The sequence below is a fragment of the Haemaphysalis longicornis genome, unplaced genomic scaffold (genome assembly GCF_048455015.1).
Source record: "Haemaphysalis longicornis isolate Haplotype H1 unplaced genomic scaffold, Haemaphysalis longicornis Haplotype H1 scaffold_6, whole genome shotgun sequence".
Taxonomy (NCBI): domain Eukaryota; kingdom Metazoa; phylum Arthropoda; class Arachnida; order Ixodida; family Ixodidae; genus Haemaphysalis; species Haemaphysalis longicornis.
This window is the reverse complement of record NW_027526407.1, coordinates 11,434,917-11,457,752: the sequence shown is the minus strand read 5'-3', so window position 1 is coordinate 11,457,752 and position 22,836 is coordinate 11,434,917. Positions and strand designations below refer to the sequence as shown.

Below are 22,836 nucleotides of genomic sequence, written 5' to 3'. Positions count from 1 at the left end.
GTTATTTTATTGCGGATATGCAACTTACAGTACACACGTCGACATTGGGGCTTAATGTAGCACCTGCACAATGTGCCGTGCATGCATTACGTCCTGCATCACAGCCGCACCATTGCGCCATGAAGAATCCTGATTTACGCTCAAACGGCTACTTCAGGTGGTATTAGGGAAGCATAATAAACAACACAAATATAATTAGAGATACTTTAAATGCACAATTATACCCACGAGCTCGCGCAGAAAAACTTAGCCCTTCCCTGCTGAAATTTACTAGCCCCTGTCAGTAGCGATCACGCTAGGATACCTAGACGCCCTGTAGAAGGCAGTGGGCTTTCCCCGCCTTTCGGTGTTTCTCGCATCACCGAAGCGTATACAAACCGCATTTAGACTGTCAGTATTGCAGAAACCTTGTTGTCGTCCGTCTCTGACACAGGATTCCGAGAACATAGGAGCCTTTGTTTCCTTACGGCAGCACACGCGGATTTTAATCGAGACTTATTCAGTATCCTTTGGGGGGCAAGCCTAAGCTCCCTCCTCCTCAAAAACACCACTGCAACCTATGCAGACTTTATTCTAAATACGCCTCTACTCGTCCATCTAAGCTTGTGCGAAAGTTACAGCACGTCTCAACCGTTCTTTATACAAGTACTTGCGTGGTATATGCTCCTTGTATTTTGTTTCCTGAAGACAAGATTGTTTAGTAACGATATTTCGCTCATAGTTCCCTTTTTACCACGCTAAAAGAACCACTGCAGTTACAGTGAAAGTTGAGAACCATCGAAAAACTTTGAGAGAATTCCAAGTTATACAAAATTGTCGTCCCAATGTATGCGATGAAACTCATAAGGGACAATGCGAGGTTCAACGGAACGGGATCCTATTGACCTTGCTAACATATTTGGAAAGTCCTGCAGTATAAATACATATGGGCACCACCAACACTCCTGACAGCAGATTATTGCAAGACAGAAATGAAGGTAAGATTCAACGAGAGCACAGACATGAATGGCTCAAAGGAAAATTTATTAGCAGAAGGCTGAAAAGCGAGTATTTAAATGGAAACCAGGTACAATTTCAAAATATTATTGAACTATGAAAAACAACAGTTAAACATCGACAAACCTGGGTGCTAACATTTTTACTAACGTGACTACATACGTAGTGAAAACAAAGTGGTTATTGGCTATCACGATACAATTTATCCATTGTCGGAGAATGTTGGAAAGTCAACTAAAACACAAATTTGAGTACAGAACATTGTACAACATAAAAAAAATGGAATGCCTTGAAACGGTAAAATAACAAACAGGAGTTCAACTACACGCATTCTCAGTCAACTTGAAATAAAAATAACGCTATGGACGTCCTTGCTGGCTTCCATGTGGCAGCACCCACGTTGAGAAAAAAACCAAAACATATATACAAATAATAAAGCATTTTAACGAGGAAGATAACCTTTTTCACAGAAGAGATGTTTAAACCGCAGTGTAGTACAAGCAGTTCACCACTGGCGTGGTTTCCTCCCTCCCGTTCACTCCTCGCTCTCACCCGCAGTGCCCTTCCCTCCCCCCCGGTGGCGTACACGCAGGTGTTTCCTCAGGCTAGTCACACTCTTCTGCCCGATGCCGCAGTGCGGGCAGCGGTGCGGGTACTGCCTGTGGTGCACCACCATCACGTGTCTCTTCATGTGACCCAGCCGGTTGAACCTCGCCCCGCACGTGGCGCAGGCGTGCGGCCTCTCCCCGGTGTGGGTGAGCAGGTGTGTGTCGAGGCTGTCTTTGCGAGTTAATCCCTTCCCGCATTGCGGACACGCGAACGAAGGGCCGTCCCGCGTGTGAACGAGCCTTCGGTGCCGAGCCAGGTGAGACGCCCGGGTGAAGCGCTGTCCGCAGACCTCGCACTCGTGAGGCCTCTCCCTGGCGTGCACTGCCCCCTGGTGTACCCGTAGATTGCCTTCCTGAGTGAAGCGCTTCTGGCACAGCCGGCACACGAACGGCCTCTCCCCCGTGTGCGTCGTCTCGTGCTTGGCGACATCCGTTCTGGCCGGGTGAAGGTCGCGGGGCAAAAAAGAAATATGCTGAAAACCTATTCACGAAAGCACAGTATTTGGACGGATATCAAAGCAGCCGCTGTGAGATAGCCGTTAAAAACGACGACTTATTGTAATTTGCAATGTTTTCGCTTTTTTTTTCGAGAAAGGTCGAAAAACGGAATTTTCTCAACTAAGCCAACACACACCTGTGCATAATCACACCGACAAAAAATTGAGCCTCAGGGGACAACAATTCAAATGCCGACAAATTACTTAGTAGTACCATATAAACAGATTTTATAAAATTGGGAAATAAGATAGCTCTCGTTCAAGAATCATCCTCTAGTCCTTAACAATCGACGAGGCCGACAAGATCCACGTTTTTACGTGCACGCGCCATGGCCAAGCGTGCATTCGTTGGAATAAAGCGTGAAGATACATGAATAATTAGTACAAACAACCAGATCGGTAATGTTTGTTGAAACCAGGTGCGCATCAAATCGCCTCATTTGCGTGTTTTGCACTGAATGCAAATGTCCGCTTGCGATTATTCCATTTCTGGGTGTTTACGCCGTGTGATTGACTGTGACAGTTTGACGATGTCACTACAATTGCGGGTTCCTTTTAAATCATCGTACGCATTCATTGTGTATGGAGTCAAGCAAGGTTTATTCTTCTGTACGACGGTGTAATTTGATTAATAATGTGCATTTTAATGATAATATTTTAACAACGATCTCCTCCGAGGTCGATGGACCTCGAAGGTTCAAATTGATGCTTCAGCGCATATAACCCATTGGGGGCGAATTTTCGGACTATGAGCGTCACCACCCATGCACTCCACTGTGTGAACAATTGCCCATTTTCTGATGCCAAAAAAAGTTATGTTAACGAAATGACAAGTCTTTGCTGCACCGTCTTTACTTGGATAACCTTGAAATGAGGAAGAAGAATAAACATCCCTATAAACCAATTCGCCTTGGGGATGAGTCCGTATTCCTGGACCCCCTGAGAGCATCCGGCTTCTTGAGCCCTCTTCACCAGCCAAAGCTGGTCGTCAGGGTCCGAGATGGACAGTGCTTTCTCCCAGTGCTCACGGGAGGGGAATGGCAGGGGGATAGGTTCGGTTTGTTATCGCAGCCCCACACAATATGGTAAAGCGTGCCCGGAGCCTCACAGAAGCGCCATTCCGAGGAGTAGATGGTGGGAGCCAGAATGTGGGCTCTAGTTTGGTGGGGAAAGGTGTTGGTTTGGATGCCTCGAAGGTGGTGTTCTTGTTCTTTTGTGAGGTTTTTTTGTAGAGGAGGGTACATTGTTCGCTGCAGGCGCTAGTGCTGAGTGATTTCTGCGTAGGACAGAAGGGGACCGACACGCCACTGCTCGCCGTGGTTAGTTTAGTTTCCCCTATATGGTCGAAATAGAACAGGAATTCTGACATGCCACGTGAGGCGCATTTCCGTGGTACCCCAAACTACACGAATCCTATCAGGCGAGAAAGCACAACGTTTCAGCATATCTTGCACCCCTTCACCACTTACACGCCTAACCCACGCGTAAATTCCACCGAATTTCATCTTTTCTTGCTACAAGAAATGGGTTTAATACAAACATTGCCCACCTATTATCGCTAGAGTATGAGCACTGCGAGCAGCGGAACTTGCGCTGTGGTTTCTCAGTGTGCTTGTACCGCATGTGCCGGTCAAGACACTCCCTGGATAAGAAGATGACGCCGCATGTCTCGCACGGGAATCGCTCCTGCTGCTGCCTCGGGTCTCCTGCATTTCCTGAAATCGTGCAAACATACAAATCACGGCTGTAACGAAGGTTTAAAAAACATCTTTAATTTAACGAGAGTGCGCATTAAGGTATAAAGAGCATATCCCCTGGCACTGCCTTGCTGAGGTTACGTTTGAAAGATGCTCCCATTGCAGAGCAGAGGAGGTCTCACGTAGCCCTTTCGAAAAAACAAACACTGGTCGTTAAGGAATTTCTAATGCGATTTTTCGACATCCTTCTTAATTACTTGCGATCCTGTCATGATATTTTCTGTTGCCGAATTTAACCCCTCCGCGCGATCCCCGGCTCCAGAAATGCTACTGGTGTCTTAACTCTATATAAGAGTGTAGCGGATATTACTCACTATGCTGGCATGTGACTACCAGCAAGCAAACGATTCGGATGTAGTGTTTTGTATTTTGTCATGACTCAGAAAACAAAATACCTGTTCAGCACTCCGTATGTACCTTTCTGTTACTGGCGCGTGTTTTTCTGGTCTGTCGTCTGAGGAATATTAAGCCAGCTTGCCCGAACTTCAACCTTACCCTTTTTCTTTGCCGAGCAGTAAACTGCTTGAATGGGTGAAATATGATGATGAGCAATTTGTTCTTCGCCCTGTTCAATATAAAGCAAGCCATTCATCTGCTATCATATGTACGACCCACTCATTGGTTGCTTCATTCACGCTTTCAGTTATCCCCAGAAATATGCAGAAAATATTTGTGTCTCAAAATAAGCATTGCTTTCTATTACGGAAGCGAATACCTCCAAACAAGCCCCTTCCATTTGCACAGGCTTCCCTCAAAGAGATGGGGAAATGGCACTTTCCAAAAAAGGGCTCACGCTTAACACATCTAGGCATAGCTATCACGAGTGAAAACACAGACTGCGCGCCGCGTTTCGTGAAAGTGCCTTTGCTTGACATTTCTCAGCCTGCCGTATAGCTGTGATGGCTCATGGTCGTCGACAGGACTGCGATCGGCAACTTGGCTTAAGGAACTGTACATGGCGCCATACTGACACCGTGTCATACGGCAAATACCTCCAATGTCTGGGAACGGGCGGCTGAAGAGATTAGCGCTGGGAAGCCGCCCCAGTCAAATCTTACTTTATTGTATGTGTGTGCGCATCTGTACATTTACGGCCAATGATTGACGACCGGACTCCGGTCTGTGATTCTTCTGAAAAACGGCGCAGCGCGCCACACTGGCACGGCATCACAGGGTCAAGAACGGGAATTTTGGGAGCCTGCGCGAAGAGAGGCGGGAGCGTTGGGAAGCGCCCATGGCTCATCTTCCAGAAGGCGTATTAGTCCCGTCTTGAAGACACCGCTCGACATGCCACGATAAGAACAACTCTTTTGTGACCGCCAAAGGTAGTGCATTAGCTACCCGGCCAACCTACCGGAAGGCTAGAATGACGACACAGATGAAGGGACGGCGGTCAATTACGGCATCAGAGGGGGTGTGGAACAGAGCGACGAAAAGTATTAAAAGAGGAGACCGCCTGAAAGGAGGGAGAGAATTATCCGGGGAACAGACGAGACAAGTCTCAAGAAGCGCTAGGCAGAAGACAGGGGCCTCGTGTTCCCGAGGCTAGCTATCACTCGGGTGCGACGACCGACCACCCGGCCCCCCCACACTTAGCCAAACAACGTCCAGCCACCGTTAGAGCCCGCGCTGCAGCAGCCTCATCGCGGCGGGTCTGCCCTTCGTTTGAGCTCGAGCGGGAGCACCCTCATCGCTGCGGACTCAACATCATTGTTGCAGCCCGCGTCGCAGCTGCCTGCTCGCGCTGGACTCCAGTTCATCGTTGAGGCCCAAGCCACAGCGGCGGGACCGTGGCATACTCCGGGTCACCGTTCAAGCCCGAAACACAGCACGTTGGTTGCGGGGAACGTCCAGCCCTTCGAACGAGGCCGTTCCCCACCACAGCGAAGCAGCCCATCCCTCGAGCCTGAGCCACCGCGGCGTGACAGCTTCGGATTCACGACCTGCTTTATAGATAGCGAACTGCCCATGCGCGCCGATTCCGTGCGAGAAATTTAGTATTGCTTGTGTTGTATTTTTCGGTCCTTTCGACGACATTGCTTCGTCTGGTGCTGCATTTATTCCCCATTTCTGCGCTATACACGCGCCAGTTTGGCGTGCCGTAGTTATTTTCTCTTTCTCGTGAGTCCCTTGGGGTCAATCTCTCACGATTCGCACAGGAGGAAGTGCACACCTTGCGAGAGCACGATGGTGTGCTCAATTAAAATATTTTAGCGTGACATTGTTACTTGGCCATACTGGCAAAAGCACACACCAGGCTATCATCCACCGAACGCCCACCCACCCGGATATCGTCCGCAAAAAAATTGGATCCAATCCACGCTGTGAAGGTGGTTGGAAAGCAAAGCTTTAAACGACACCCACAACAATTGCTCATTAGACGTCACTTGAATTCACACACGTGGCTCTACAAAGAGTGAAACCAGAGTTTCTGCCTGCCGTTACCTAGAATTCGCGGGGGCGGCGTCCCGAACGCAGCAGCAGCGTCGGCCACGACCGGGCTCGAGCGGCGGACGCTGCCGCTGTAGCCCGGCCGGGAGTCGGTAGAAAGAAAGCGGAGACAACCTTCTTTCGAAGGGTGAGAAAGAGGAACCTAGCTAGCCTGATGTGCTAGCTCGGGGCTACACCACCGCGCGACACAAGCGCGGACACCGAAACAATTCGGCGTCTGAGCTTAGTGATTTCTACTTATGCCGATTAAAACGAGTTAGTTTAGTAAGTTTGAGAATTGCGATGAAGCTGAGGGAAATTTTTAGCGCTATTTAGGAACCAGTTGCTACTTTCGCCTTTTGTAATACCTCTTAAAACACAACTGAATTGGTATTCACCAATTTAGAAAACGGAGTCCCATTCGTGGCAGGCAGTGCGCAAAAGGTAATGTTTCTCTAGCGGCCAGATGTATGCATGTGGTTTGTACATTTTGTTTTGTGGTCCTGCAAACCAATCTTTAATGTATGTTTGCCAAACGACCACTTCTTTCCGTTGGGTGCGGGTCACGCTGGAGGTGCTGCCGCACAAGTTAATCAAGCCGTACGAAGGCAGCGCGCAATGGACGCGAAGCTGCGCCAAAAGAGGCCCAAAACAGCCGTCGCTAAAGCAGACGGCAACGCCATACCGCCGACGCCGCCGCCGGCGAGCAGGCGCTTCCGCGCGGGGAACACTGGGTAAATTCGCCACGCTATGTGCAGTCTGCTCCATGAGTGAAACTCTCTGCCCCTCCTCCCTTCCTTCCCCCGCCGCCTCAGCTGCGTTGGGAGTTTGTTCTCCCGCACGCCACGAAAGGACCGTTGGCTGGTAGAGCTAGAAAGCTTCCCTTTAAAAATGTCCACAGCTGCTAACACTTTGCTAACGCGTTCCATGTAGTTTCACGATTTCGATATCATGCGTAAGTCCGAAAGAACATAACACAAAAACATATTCAGCCGGTTTCATCATAACAAAATCAACAGAAAAATACACGTTAATTGAGTCTTTTCCAGAAGGTCTAGCACAATCATCATTATTGTAAGCGTCATCATCCTCATCATCGAGAGACTGTTCAGGTTAACTGCAAGACAAAGGCCACTCCAACTGACCACAATTCTTCACAGGAGTAGATTCTTTACGTCCTCATTTTGTTATTTTTTTTAGATAGAATGCCCGTTGGCATAAATAGTAAAAAAAAGCGCGTCATCCCTATTTCATATTTGCCGGGCTTTCGAGGCGCTTTTTCAAAGAAAGTGCTACGAGTTGTGCCGCGCCTCCGCCAGATGGCGCCACGGGTGCCGCGACCGAGAGAAGACGCAGTGAAACATCCCCCTCGCGAGGGGCACAATCAAATGCAGAGCATTTCCAGGGGCGCACGACGTTAAGTAGTTTGCGTTACGTTAATGTTGTTGCACTTGTGGCAACTGCTGACGAGAGAGCGCTCGTCAGCAGTAATTTGAATGAGTCAACGATATAAGGCGCGTTCGTAGCGTCCCAATCTCTGTCGGCTTTGTGGCGCCGTGTGTAGAGCACCATGAACGTTGCGTTCTGCCCGCAGGGTCGAGGGATCGAAACCGGGCGCCGAATAGTATTTTTTTTTTATATAGTAGGGAGGGGTGCGGTGCGGACTACGGACGTCAACGCGGGTGACATCGTGAGTTACTGAAATGCTCTGCATTTAAAAGATGAAACCAGAATAAGAACTTTGCGCGGACTGTTTGAAATAGTGCAATAAACGAAAAAAAACAGGAACAAACACTCGCGGCACGGCCAATTCCAATACCAAAAAAAAAAGCGCGTGCCTGAGAAATTCCCGCACTTTCTTGGTTGGCCTTCAGCTTGTGTGGAGGCAGTGTAGCTGCAACATGAATAGTGATTCTTGATAAGAGTAGCTCCCTTAAGTCTGATTCCTCGCTTGTAGGTTATAGTCATACAAGGCTCGGCGACAAATCTAGCCAAGATAAACTCTCTCGCGGAAGATGTAAAAGAACCTTCAATATCGTTTATTTGAACTTTCAGTGAATATATCGCATGCAATGGTATTTGTTGCATTCAGCTGAGCCAGCCAGGCAGGTGCCCGGTGAAGGCAATTGGTTTTCACCAGATTACAAACCTTTCCGTATGGGGGGTGTGGCTCAAACACCTATCCTTAAGATACCTGTAGATCTCACCGCAACAATTCACTGGGGACAGCTTCAATAGCCAAGTTCACCGTTTGTTGGGCTTGAGCTATGAGACGGAGCCCCTACAAATATGGCGCTCCAGTTATGGTGAAAACGCTGAAGGCGCTCAAAAGGTTGCGGTTGAGTAGTGCTCTCTTCGCTGGAAAATCATCATGTTTTCCCGCAAGAATGACGGCAATTTTATGCACAGAATGTCTCTCTGGGGTTGTTTATACTAAATCGAGAATTCCATGTGAAAGCCTAGACGGTCGTGCATAGACGAGATTTACGTCAAAAGAAAGCTCCATGACGCAAATCAAAAGTCGACAAAGTTTGCCTATGTATAGATAAACCGAAAAGTACGAAAATAAAGACTGCTGACAGTAGAGCAAGCATATATGGTGGCAGCGTGGTTGACGTGAGTAAGTTGACGTTTGCACAGCTAAGAAACGGTGCTAGACTTTACTGTGGATTGTCGTTGCTGGCCGGTATTAGGGGCAGTTATCGAGCCAAGCTGCCGAGTTATGGGATTAAACAGCCGCGCTTGGGGGATCATGGCACCCCTAGACGGCCGGTCGTAATCGTACCCCGCGCCATCGTTCGAGCCCGCGCCGCGGAAGTTTGCTTGCGCTGAACTTCAAGCCCTTCGTACGAGCCCGTGCCGCACTACACCGAAGCAGCCCAGCTAGGCCGAGCAGTAAGTGAGATCGAGCTAGTTGATCCTATTAAATAGATAAAAAATTCCGTGTGTCTGTGCCTCCATCTCGCCATGCCTAGTGTGGATGCACGGTCACTTTGGGAAACCGGAGCACCACACAGCTATACACTGAATCAATAGATTCTCGCTTGCACTGAAGGACATGCTGAAAAAGCTCATCCAGTGCACAACCCATGGTGAGAGTGAGGGACCAGGCGCCGGCGAAGCAGCCATGGAATCCTCGCCTACTCACGTCGTACGCTTGAGCTGAAGCACAGGCATAAACGATAAAGCACAGGCGACAACGTCGATTCACTCTCGTCTCCTCACGTGGTACCGAAGGGCCGATCTCCTAGAGGGCGAAGCGGATAGAAATGCGCATCATGCGCGCCGACGGCTAAAGAGCACTGCCGACACCATTATTAACCTGGAAATATGTATGGAGTGCAGTTTGCGCGGTAAAAGTTCATTTCTGGAATCGTGAAAATGAAATATTATTTCTAGCCTTCACGAAGTATACATGCTAGTAAACAAACAACGCACGCTCGCACCCACGTGCACCCGTACCTTCGTATAAAATAATCATCATCAGGAGCATATCTACGCCCACTTGTCACCTACCTATATATGTGGAATCAAAACAACGGTTAAACTTGTGCAGTGCAGGGTAACTAGGCAAAATTAAGATTTGCTTGGAGTACTGGTTATTGCCCCTGCGGGACCTTGTTTTCATCCGGATATTCAGAAACGCTTTACGGATAATATTAGCGCTGCTACCAGCCACAGTTACAGCCCCCTTACCCTCTACACAAACGTTAGCACCATTTAAGCACTATGCGAGAAACCTCTTCGCTTCCGCGGAAAGTTGTGAAGCTGTCATTAAACTATTGTTTCTTCTTTAAAGGTTTCTGATCACCATCGGCCATGCCTTACCTCGGAATGTTTGAAAAACAAGCAGCGAGATTTGTCAATGATGTTTTCGTAGCCTGTCGGTCCCCGAAACCTACACCATCTACGCGATAAATCTCGTACGATTTGTGCTAGGGATGGACGAAACAAACGATTACTAGAAGCCCCAACAGTCCTACCACCGCTACGCAAAGTGACGAGTGCAAGGCGATCGAAGGAAGCCGTGGTGAAAACTTCTTTGCGTTGAGGTTTTATCCCTCCTTGCCAAGATAAACCCCGTCTTGTCTCTGGACTCTGTATCAGGACGAAAACACCTGGTTCTATGAAGTATAGGCAGTTCTATTTGAGAACATGCTGTAGTTTGCTGGGATGCACTTGGTGCCCAAGCAGAGTAAATGCACATTCTAATTCTCAGAAGGTTTGAAAGAAGGTGAAGCATACTCCGGCTCACCTTATTAAGATAAATGAAGTAGAAGTAATTATGCAGTGTTTTCTGCAAAATTCAGTCAACCTATAACCAGTCTGGCAGAGTTCATCTTTGCCAGCATTGCGAGAAGCAATGCTCTGAGTGATCATGTCTAGACAACTTCCCAGCCACCACAAAAACGTGTTTTTTAACAGCGTGTAAAAGAAATTTGTTTTCAGTTATCCGAGTTACGGTTTTAGTTGAACCAGGTCATACTGTAACGTGATAAAGAGCTCTACGCTTGACTAGAGCTGTTTTCAACAATTCCACACACCACCGTTTCCTTTCACTGCACAATCTAACCTTTCACACATTTTTTTGATTACAAAGCATACACGTTCTATCTGTTACCAGGTGTAGTTATTAACCTGCAATAGGCACATTATTAATGCTTAAGCCTTGTCTTATCGACTCCTTGCAGCTCAAACAATTCACATCAATTAAAACGCCTCAGTGGCTTCTGCGTGGGACAGTTTCGTATAGAATGCCACGCACGACATTTGTAAGCAATAGTCTCGTCGTCATATTAGAGGTATTGACGAATCGGAAGAATCGACCCCGACAAAATCACCTTAACATTTACGAACACAGAGTTTTCGAACGAGGAACGCGGGACCAGTGCGATGAACTAGTCATAGGTAGCTACAAAGCTACCACGAGTAAAACGCTCAACATACGCGATATTGAATGAGCCCAGGAACGGGATCTTTCACCCTCGCAAAAACAGGGCTATTGTTGCAAAGCATGCCCATTTCCAAGATAAAGGTCCAAATCTTTTTACACAAATAAACTGAACAATACTACATTGACAATACCACCGCAGACCTCTACCAACACCCGATCGATGCACCAACAATCGGGATATTGTATTCATCAAAGCCGCATCCGCACCCTCCAAGCTTTCATACCGAAAAGTATTTGTCGGTATCGTGACTTCCAGTTTTGACGCAACCACGCGAACGCCAGTTCCACGCGCGCCACAGCAGTCTACTACAGCCACTGGTCACTCTAATATAAACTTTCTTTCATTTATTTATACTAGCATTAGGGACCTGTTACCCAAGCGCAGCGCGATTCCATGTACAGCCTAATCCAGGTAAGCGATTTGACCTCTGTCGTACTAACCGAAGCATGGCTTGTACATCTATGTCGATTATGAATTACTTCCTCAACTCAGTGAGCTTCACATAAAAAACAAATTACAGCACCTTCATTGATTCTGCTGAGATGCCTGAGATGTGCCCTCACCTTTGTCCTCCTTCCCTGTGGCATCCCGGTCCTTGAGTTGCCCGAGCTCCCTGGCGAAGGAGTTGCCGTACCAGACGAGCAGCTCCTCGTAGGCCTCTATAGACTTCCGCGTCCGATAGTAGACGGCCCCAGCTCGTTGGAAGGCCACCACGTTCTGCTCTGCTTCACTGGGGGCGCAGTTGACGTACCGCATCCAGTTGGACTTGTCTAGCGGGCGGGCGTCTACCAGGAAGCTCCGCCCAGCACCTCGCACCTGCGGCATGGTATCGGAATAGCAGTGTGCCGCAGTAGTTTAGGTACCTGCCTGCATATAACGATGTTCTCCCACTAATGACCTAAGCCATCAATACCCCGCAGTCAGTCATAATTCTTCCGGCCACGTTCAGCATCCGTACCCTCCGCAAAATTTAACTCTGCTTCCTCATCTAGGCCACCCTGTACTGACCTAAAATTATTTCGATCCTGAACTCTCAGAAATATTTTTTGCCACACATTTCCTTAACTCATCTCTCCGTGCAGTTATCGGTCTTTGGCTACCTCAAGCCTGTGTCTCTAGGCATCCTCTGGGCCTCCCTTATGCCCTGCGAGTCAGTCATCCGCAGTATATCTCAAGCCCAACTTCATTTCTTTCTGTGTCATTGCACGACGCCACGCTGCCTCTTATTGTGCACTATCTAAAGAAAATATTCTTGAGCGAGCAGTGTGGAGCCGCATCTGCCTCCCCCGACCCAACCATGAACACCCCTCACGTATCTCACGTTCCCGAGTGGCCCACCAGCCTCATTTCAAGAACACAAGGGACCTTTATAAATATCCAAGGCTGCAAACACCCCCTGCCAACACTTCCTACGCCCGCATCCCCCTCGTTGGGGAGTTCTCAAGCCAAAATACTTGTGCCGCACTGGTGATATGACTGCAACTGCTGCCGGATGGCCAACACCCTGCACTCAATGGTGTGCGAGTGTAAGGGCGTCGCGAACTATCAGAGCTCCCCTCAGCGACACCGGGGCACTGGGAGATCCTGCTGAACAGCGAGGTCCCCGAAATCGGGTGAGCAATAAACTTTTTCCTACTTTATCTTCCCTATCTCTCGTTATTGCATTTAGCATGTATAGCATCCGAACTGGCTCCCTAATCTAAAAGGCTACTTTCCTATCCCCACACTTTGCTCTTAATGGTCTTCTTATTTCCTATTTTTTAACAGGTATGTGTTTCCGTCCGATAACCTGCGTTTAAATAGGGCAACTATCAATGTTTGGGTAGAAAATTGTGTCTTTCAGCAGATCGCAGCGCTATGGAGTTCTCTGCAAATATCCAAGCATCTCGTCTCGCACCCGCCAGGCGTAGCCGTTGCCCTTGTCAACCGAGTCCACCCGTACGCCCTCGTAGGGTCCGAAGTACAGCCTCTTTGGCAGGGGCTTGGCAGCGAACACGCCGTATTGGGCACCCTTGATACTCGAGCGGCGGATGACCAGGCAGTCGGGCACTGTTTTGTTGGCGCGCTGGGGATCGCCCTCAGGGACCTGCACCGAAGACCACCGCGCTGTTCAGGGTAGTTCACCGAACCGGTACTTACATTTTTCCTCGAGAGCCCAGCCGACTCCCTGCAAGCCATCAGGTTGTTTAGAATGTGTACGTATGGTAGGTGAATGGATGATTGATTGATTGATTGTAGGGTTTAACGCGCCGACGCAACGCAGGCGATGAGGCGCGCCGTAGTGGAGGGCTCCGGATTAATTTTGACCACCTGGGGATCTTTAACGTGCGCCGAAATCTCGTACACACGGGCGTTTTTGCTTTTCGCCTCCATCAGAAAAGCGGCCGCCGTGGTCGGGAATCGAACCCGCGACCTCGTGCTCAGCAGCGCAACGCCTTAGCCACGTAGCCACCTCTGCGGGTAGGTAGGTGAATCCATTTTTGCATACCACACCAAAGTGTCCTGGAATAAGGGGCCGCAAATTCTGATGTAAAAATAACTGCCCTGTCGGCGCTTCGTAGAAACAATCGCATGAAGCCAGAGACGCTCGTTCACACAGTGACCTACCATTCCACGTACGCTTGGGGTAGCTCTAAATGTCAGAACTATATAAACACCATGCAACCATTATCCTAGTGGTTTTGTTTATTGAGAGTACAGTGTTTTTTTTTTGTTCTTAACAAGTGACGCCATTGTTTGGTCCCAATGAAGGTAACTACTATGTACGGGAACGTACCATTTTCATCATTCTTTTTCACTGTAGGATTAGGGACTCGTTCTCAAGAATAGGCACAGGCATTTGGCCACCGTAATTCTAGAAGCCCGGTTTCACGTAACGACGTAGCAGGGTGATCCCGCTGGCACAAACAACGCGTTCTAGTCACGACAATGAGAGAGGGCTGCGCCTCATTGTAATCTGCATCCTGGCAGCCCTCGAATATTTTTGCCTCTCCCAGTGTTTGTCCTCCTGATTTTCTACGACTAGAAAGTGTCGAAATGTGTAACAGTACACCGAAAGTGTGGTATAGTGGCCTGACGACGCTGCCACTCCCCGCAAAATTTTACAGTCGCGTTCAAACTGGCCGGGTGGAGAGTCCACCCTCCAGACAATTCTACGTCCCTCTCACCCTGTCTTGGTTCTGCATTAGAAACGTAAAAGAGGACATTTGGCCTTCCTGAATTCCCAAGTTACAAAACTGATTTTTATGTTTCTAACTTCCCTACACGCCCACGCACACATGCACACACACGCACAACCACTCTCATAGACACACACACACGCCATCGCACCCACACACGCACAGAAAAAAGAACAAGCACACAAACACGCACACACACACACACACACACATGAACGCACGCACACGCACACACACACGCACGCATGCACACGCATACACGCACAAGCACACGCACCCGCACACACAGAGCACGAATAGGAAGAGAACGTCCAGCTCATTTGCTTACGCAAAAAAGCGTGATTTAGGCGGGCGCTACGAATACCTGGAAGGGTCAGTTCTTATCCAGGCAGCGTATAATACAGGAAGTGCATTCAACCTACCGGGGTGTCCTCGACGTGCGTCAAGGGGCCGTGGACGGGGCAGTCGCCAGGGTAGTCCTGGTCGCAGTCTTCGCAGACTATACGCCAAGGTTGGAACAGGCATTATTGACCATCCAGTGGTAATTTAAAAAAAAGCACAAACATTTTCTTTCCAGAGTTACGCAGTTTCTTTCCTTTCTAATATGTTGTATAGTACTTTCAAAACATCAAATGCTGCAATTCAGCTGCCCTAGTCGTGATTCAACACGGCTTGGCAAGATATATTCTATTGCCCGCGTTCAAAACGTCTGCCCTTCATTACGTTAAATTCTCCTAAGGCACCTTGAGTGACACTGATTCTCAATTGTACGAACGCATGGCAAGAGAGGCACGTCGCGGAAATAATGCCTAATGTCAACGGAGACACCATATATAAGAGGCAGGTTGCCGGTACTTTGACTGATTGTATCCATTCAGAGCCAAAGAATACTATTGGAGCGTGAGACAGCATAATTCCAGCTAGGACCTGTGCCAATAATGTCTTTAAAGCATAACGTGTTACGTCGGTTTGATAAGATCCCGTTTTATAAGGTCGCTGAGATATGTGAAGGATAAATAAAGCATTTGCATTTGCTTAATCACTGTCTGAGTTTGTGCAAAAAACACTTGTTTTCTTCCTCGCAGGGAGCTTGTACTTGAACCACAACCGAACTCAATAAAGTGCTGACAAATAACAGACGCCATCTGCTTTGCTATGTGAGGAAAGAATATTTCTGTCGCCAAAAAATTGCTCAAGTGATACGACGATCTTACAAGGCCACACGTGGCGTACAACTATTTTTTTTAATATTTAGGCACATTTGGAGATAATGCACAACAAATAAAATGGCTATCTACCCGTACTTCCCACAGAGACAGAGTTTTATTGTAGCTGTGGATATAACCATGTGGATGAGCGAGAACCTGCGTTTAATTGTGCATTCCTTGGAATTACATTTTGCGAAGTTCGGGTTTAAGCAGACAACACTCACAGAGGTACTCAGAACCGGAGTCGTCGCCATCGCCCTCGGTGTAGTCCACGACCTTTCGGCTGCGCCTCGGGTAGCGATGCCCACTCGATGCTACGCCCGCTGGGGCTGCGATACACGAGCATGCACAACGAGCAAGGGGAAAGTATGCCAGCTTCTTCTACCGATGAAATTACCTATGGGCATTTCATCTAGAGTGTAATGTTGTTAAAGCATATCACCAATCGCCGTCTCTTATTCGGTTGAACTTAGGGCGACAGGCCGAATAGATAGGCCACTGCTTGCAGTATAAAGTTGAATGTACCACATTCTACGATAACACAGTAGAGTGTACTGGTTGTATTTCTCTCATTTGTATGCCCTTTTTGTGACTACTTTTGCTCCTCTAGGAAAATTTTATTGTTTTTTTTCATTATCTTTGCAATGTCCTTTCAGTTTATTGATGTTGCCAACGTACAAAACTCACGCCATTGTTGTAGTTTTCTGACGCAAAAATGTTCGATGCTACTTACATCACAATACGGACTGACTCCCAACCCGCCAGCCGTCTCTACACCACGGGTTGTATCACCAACCTCTTCCTAAGTATCGCGTCCTAACGGCCCACACTACCAAACACCCGAATCGTATGAATCCCGGGGCATTGATCTCTTCCCGGGAAATATGTGGCTCAAGTCAGTGCCCGCGCCTTAACCTAGCGGCCATTCCTAGAGGGGACGAATCACCTCTCACCCTCAGACATCCACCCTTTACCTCGCACCTACGCCAATATGCTCTCCGACTACCATCAGTCCCTCCACCTGTATCCTCTATATCCCCCCTCCCTTCCAACCGCGAACGCACGGATCTGGCGCCGCCTACACAAACCAGGGTGTATAACTACTAACATCTACGCCACATATCTCTGACGCTATAATGCTTATAGTCCAAATGCTGCAAATAACTATTAACAACACTCCACTTGGTATGGCGGTGCCCTATTAACCGGTCACCACCCACTCATGCAACCCACGACCAGTGGGAGGGCCTGCTGCAGAGCGGCCAGCTCAAGGACCAGGCTGCACTGGTCGAGCGGGCTGGGTCAGCGGCCGTAGCACGTGTCCTACGGGAATATACTGGCCACCCTTGCCCGTTTTCTTAATCACCCTTCTTCACCCTCCACCGTTTTCAGAAAAAATGTTTAGTCTCTCTGTCTTCTGTTTGCCACCCTACACAACGCCCCATTGAATTCCCACACGGTCATTTAGAGTATTTAATTGAATAAATAATCAAATAAATAAATACCCTTACAACAACGTAGATAAAAACTAACGCACCCTCAAAGCGGCGAAAGCCGACACAAGACGAGTCACTACAGCCACATCAATGAAGTCCTATTACCTGGGATGAAGTAAGCACAGTTGACACATAATTTACGGAAATATTCTGACATGCCACTCTCCCTCGGTTCCCGGAGACTGCAACTGCAGTGTCACGCAATTCAGCCTGCCAGATTCTCACTATGCAAAGTCTGTTGTACTCACCGCACACCTGTCCCGGGGAGCCCCCGTCATCACTTTCCTCCTCGTAGCGGATCTCCTTGCGGTCACGCTTGGGATAGCGCTGTGCCGCCCCTTCTCTGGGACCAGCCTCTGCCAAGGGGAACATACGAAGGGGTACAGTTGAATATCATCGACCTAACCTGTGCATTCCATGAATTCGGGTGCGAGAACTGCATGCAGGTCCCGTAATTCCTAGACAGGTTAAATATACTGCACAAGAGCGTAGATTTCCGCAATCGATCGACAATATAAATGCAGCAGTTTCGCCTCTAGAAGACGATTTCCATAGCAGATATATTCCCATCGCAGTATTCCTTGATGTCTAATCTGCGTCAAATGAGTTTTTCTTGGTGTGGTCTCATTATCCCTCGATGCTCTTGGTCTCGATTGAAAACGTTACGCGTGGACAGAAAGGTACCTGCAAAAGCGAAAACTCTTTATGTGCACTCCAAACCGCCCAACTTCGTACTATGCTATGCAAGAAAGACAGTCTCAAGGAGATGTATTGAGCCCTCTCCTATTCCACCTGCCACTTAAAAACCTAATGCAAGCCCTCCTGCCTGGTGTACATGTCACGCTCTGATTGTGAACATTTTACCAGAACACTGTGTGGTTGGGTTAAACTTTGAACAGGCAGATACACCAAATAAGTGCGTTTATTGAAAGCAGTCCCAATGTTTTGGAGCCTACTCGGCTCATTCATCAGTGAGACTAGAAGCAGCAGTTATATCAGGTGTCTTCATTTTCTTTTTTCTTTTACTTGTATGTTTCCTTTTACTTGTATGTTAACTAAGCCTCAACATGGATTGTGTCTGAAAGAAGGTGCATTTAGTTTGTTAGTTTGTAGACTGTACCAAGCTTAGTAAATGCTCTGAAGGCACTGTAACTGCACACAAGCGAACACGCAACGCTTCGCTGGCTGCTACGCTAGTAGAAAATGTAAGAACAAATAGAGGCGGGAAAAAAGGTCAGCGAAGTAACATAGGTACTAAGGAATTAAAATCAACCGGAACGTTTATTTTACTTCTTACAACCAAGCTACGGGAGCGCGTTTCGCTTTGGGTGAACTAGCAGAGCGGCCAGGTGCACGACCACACTTTTGCTCTCTTTTTTCGTTCATAAGGTTTCGTAGAGCTAGCAATAAGCTGTTGGCGGCAATTTTGGAGACGCTACTACTGCGCAAGCCTTATTTAAAAAATAGTCATCTAAGCTACTGGGAATGTTAAACTAAAAAAACAGGCTATACAATATATACCTTACATTTCCATCCCCGACAGCGGTGGGGCTAAGGCAGAATGGTCTGAAGCATGGGTGGTCGAATCGTGAGTCAGGCTTGGTTTTTTTTATTTGTATTTAGTGATGTTTTGTATACAGAATTCGCCATTGTTCACTGCCGCCGTCACTGCTCCACGAGTGAACTGGCCGACTGAATCTGGCGTTCTGGCGAGTTCTCTTTGGGGTGCTGTTGCCCGGACTTTTTGTGGGCAGTGCCGAATAAGGCGACACTCGGTCTGGCGCGAACACGGCTTTTACGCCACAGGGACGAGGCAGGCAAGCTCCAGAGGGGGTAGTGAAGCGCCTTGCTGTTTTGCGCCCCGATGACGACGAGGGCGTTCAGCCACTGCAGCCACGCATCTCTCGCTTGCATCGTCGCAACCCTTGCCGCGCACAATCATCATCATAGCCCTCGTGGCTGGTTCTTGTTGACTCCTTGGTGGAGAACGCCGGAATAAAGGCTGCCCTGCCTTAGCCCTACTTTCCTCTCTCAAGTGGTTGCCAAACTAAGAAATTAACTCGCTATACGATACCTAATTATTATTTCAATACCCGACAGCGCTGGGCTATAACGGAATGGCGTTGAGAATAGGGTGCAGTGTGTCGCAATTAGCAAGATCGAATCTGTGGTTAGGCGTAGCTTTTTTAGTGATTATGTCGCACTTATACAACGTTTTCTGTAATGAATAAACCATTTTCCACTGCAATGTTCATAGCTTCATACGCGAGTTGACAGACTGACACTGACGCGCTGGCGAGTTCTCATCGTGGTGTTGACAGAAGCACGGACTGCTCGTACGCACAGTGCAGAATCAGCCGACTCTCGACCAGGTGCGACTCTCGGCTGTGTCTAACGACACAGGGAGGACACACGCAAGCTCCAAGGGGTGCGGGGGCGAAGCGCCACGCAATTGTGCGTCTCCAATGACGCGGAGGGTGTTCAGCCATGCACACACGCATCGTTCGCTTTCATGGCATTCCTTGCATGGCGCCATCATCCCCTTCTCCTCCTCCCACTTATCATCATCATCACCATCATCATCATCGGGGTTGGATCTGTTCAATGCTTGGTCTAGAACGCCGAAATAAACGGAGCCCTGCCTTAGCCCTGCTCTCTCCTCTCTCAAGTAAATACCAAGAATGTTGTTACACATAACTTTAATGGAAACTGATTTGAACTAAAATATTTGACATCGTCTAATCCCATAGCAATCCGAATACGCGTTATTGCTGTTGTAGCGGCCACCGCTATTTCTACGTGGTATTTTTGATTCCTTGAGCTAATATAGTTTAAATACTTCTTTGTCGACTCGGTAAATGATGCACACTCTATTTATATGATCCAGTGTATAGAATGCAAAGAAAAACAGAGGTTTTACAAATTCAGTTCAGTGTACCTTTAAGTTTTAATAAATGAAATTAAATGAATCCTGATCTAGGTATCCACACATTCTCACCCTGCGAAAATACTTCTCACCCAAGCTTTATTAATAAATTTTACACATATATCAGAAACTGAAATGCTGTGTCTGACTACTTCCGAACTAAAACTACTTTCCCTTGGCACTCTCCTCCCCAGTAAAAGAATCATCCGAAAAGGTGTAATTTTAAAAAATCCACTCGACGTCCGGCAATTTCTGTGATACAAAAACAACAAAAAAGAACCGACGCCACTCACCCTCTTTGCCCCTGGTCTTTGCAGGGCCTCGGGAACCAGTCCCCTTGTTCTTTGGACGGGGCCCACGGGCCGTTTTCTTCCTCATGGCTTTTTTCGCTTCTGCGGTTGCTCCATCGCAAGCAGCATTGGAGTCCGCAAGGGGCGCCTATGCAACAAATACACGCGGATGAATGGCATCTGAGTATATCTGCAGATATCGTCGCTTTTCTAAAATCTAAAATAGAGAAACTTCTGAATAGTGTAAGCGGTACTACTAGAATTTCCAGCAACTTGTAACAATGGCATAGAATTACAACATTTACGTAGAAAGACATATCCGTTATTTAGACTTACATCGTGCATGTGTATATATATATATATATATATATATATATATATATAGTCAGGGCTTCTTGCTAGGCATGTGGACATTGGTAATTCCAAACACTGCGAAATGGAGTTCTTTTGATCATACCTGAAACCTTTTGGGTGGATCCGGAGGCAACTTACTTGCGACCGCATCTGTAATGTAGACCCATTGACGAAATTACAAAATCCAGGAACGATGACTGAAACAGAACTCTTCATCGAAGGCATGGAACAAAGAAAAAATTTCAGTGAAGCTCTAATGACACCTTAAGTGTATCCGGAAACTCAATTATAAAAGGTATTTTGGCGCACACTCGCCACAGTCAGGCCCTTTCGTTGGTTCTTCTGCCTTCTTGGTTTTTAGCCTGCTGCCTTTATGTGCCCCGAAATAAACAAAGAATGTCGGAATTCGGTGAGGAATACTCACCGGTTAACGACACCCGCCACACCAACATCGCTGACTCGCCTAACTATGCAACCCTATGCAATCGCCGAAACCAAGGAACCTTCTTCCCCGCAGCCACAAGCAGCTACGTACTTCTAGCTGCAGCGGAAACTACGACATTAGCCCTCGCGCATACAGAATGCTAGCTTCGACTGCTTCACCATTGCCACCTACTAATGGCGGGCCTGCCGAAGTTACCTCCTTGGAAGAATTCCCGACCTGCCCTCAAACTTCGACAGGGCTGGGAATGTCCTCTACCATCGCCCGTTCAGTTCACGCCTGGTTACCCAGAAATTAAGCAGCACTCGCTGCGGCCCTCGAAGTCAACTACTGGGCGCCTTAGACGAGGCCGAAGACTTGTCCACCACGAGAGACCCGCGACATGTGCACCCATTGCCAGCCACCTACTGAGATGCCTTATCGCACTGCCGACACACCCACCGAGAACACTATCCTCCACACCAACCCCTGCCAAAAAATAATCCCGCATCTGGCGACATCTACAAATTCCCATTTTCACCGTCGTGTCCCAAATTTCTAACAGCCGTGTCACACAAAACTGCCCTGACTGCTCCACCCCAGCCACAAACCACCACATCGTATTTGTCTGCCCACACCACCGCTCCCCCCTCTTTTCAGGTACTCCAGAGCAGAGGGAATGCGCGATGAACAGCTCGAACTATGCAGTACCAGCAAAAACGCATCGACTGGGCAACCCGAGCAGCGAAACACGGGGCTTCCTGGACTGAGAAGGCCGCCAATGTGCTGTAAATTAAAAAAAAACTGCTCATTCTTCCTCTAGCATTAACTCATTTAGATTCACAATGCTCATGAAAGCAGCTACTCCGAAATATTCGAATTCGTCCTTGTTTGTATTTGCTTAATAGCTTCCACCCCTCTTCTGCCCGCTTTGGGTATACCTCCGAAGAAGTCAGGAGTCATGCATATATAATAATATTTGGCTCAGTTTGCACGTGTGTCGTAGTCGACAAATTGTTTTTTTTTCTCGTTCCCCTTTCCGAAATGACCTTCCAAAACACGCAGTTGCTCTCACCTTTGGGAAGTGAACGTACAACAAAAACACTCCGAAGTGAATTACCTGGACATGGAGGTTCCCCGGCTCGAAGGGGGACATCCCGTGAGGCAATGTTTTGTACACACTTGAAATATTGTGGAAAATCACCTTCCAATTCTAAGCCGTGAAATTCCTTGGAAACTGCCAAACAAGTTATTTCCGTCTGCGCTTACTCTATTGCAAACGGTGCCGGAAACGACTGTGTTTATGCCAACCGTTCTTCCCAACTCCCTCAATTCTTGCTTACCACCCGCCCTTATTGCTCCCAGTGAGCTCCACTCCCCTCCTCTGCTACCTGCTTTCATTTTACTTGTCTTTTATGCCTTCCTCTCCCTGCGATTACACCCTCCGCCTTTTCTATCTTTTGTGCCTCTCAAGTTTCTTTCTTTCGTCGCTTTCTCACTCTTCCTTCCTCATCCCCTACTCCACTTTTCTCGTACCCACCTCCCCGTCCCCATTCGCCCTACCTTTCTGTGTACGCACTCTTCCCAACAACTTTTATTCTTTCGTAGCTTTCTCAATCTTCCTTCCTCTTCCTCTACTCCTCTTTTCTCCTACCCACCTCCCCATTCGCCCTACCTTCCTGTGTACGCACTCTTCCCAACACTCGTTTCATCATTTCG

General features: G+C 48.0%; 1 protein-coding gene across 1 annotated transcript; it reads right to left on the bottom strand.

Annotated features, from left to right (window-relative positions):
• Window positions 1-255: 255 nt before the first annotated feature.
• On the bottom strand, window positions 256-20,842 carry LOC144142234 (histone-lysine N-methyltransferase PRDM9-like). Its single transcript, XM_077673596.1, has 9 exons — window positions 20,800-20,842; window positions 20,346-20,490; window positions 17,375-17,482; window positions 15,855-15,959; window positions 14,845-14,921; window positions 13,141-13,329; window positions 11,807-12,059; window positions 3,651-3,816; window positions 256-2,039 (listed from the first exon to the last, which is right to left on the bottom strand). Exons 2-9 carry the CDS (start codon window positions 20,428-20,430, stop codon window positions 1,532-1,534), a joined length of 1,491 nt encoding a protein of 496 aa, XP_077529722.1. The 5' UTR covers window positions 20,431-20,490; window positions 20,800-20,842; the 3' UTR covers window positions 256-1,531.
• Between the last annotated feature and the right edge of the window lie 1,994 nt (window positions 20,843-22,836).

What these genes read in the sequence shown, in the direction of transcription:
- LOC144142234 (XM_077673596.1), bottom strand. Translation starts at nt 20,430, where the DNA reads ATGAGGAAGAAAACGGCCCGTGGGCCCCGTCCAAAGAACAAGGGGACT. An exon ending in CACAGGGAAGGAGGACAAAG is followed by an intron (nt 3,817 to 11,806) that starts GTGAGGGCACAT and finishes GCACGATTTCAG; the next exon opens with GAAATGCAGGAGACCCGAGG. An exon ending in TCATACTCTAGCGATAATAG is followed by an intron (nt 2,040 to 3,650) that starts GTGGGCAATGTT and finishes TCACCCGGCCAG; the next exon opens with AACGGATGTCGCCAAGCACG.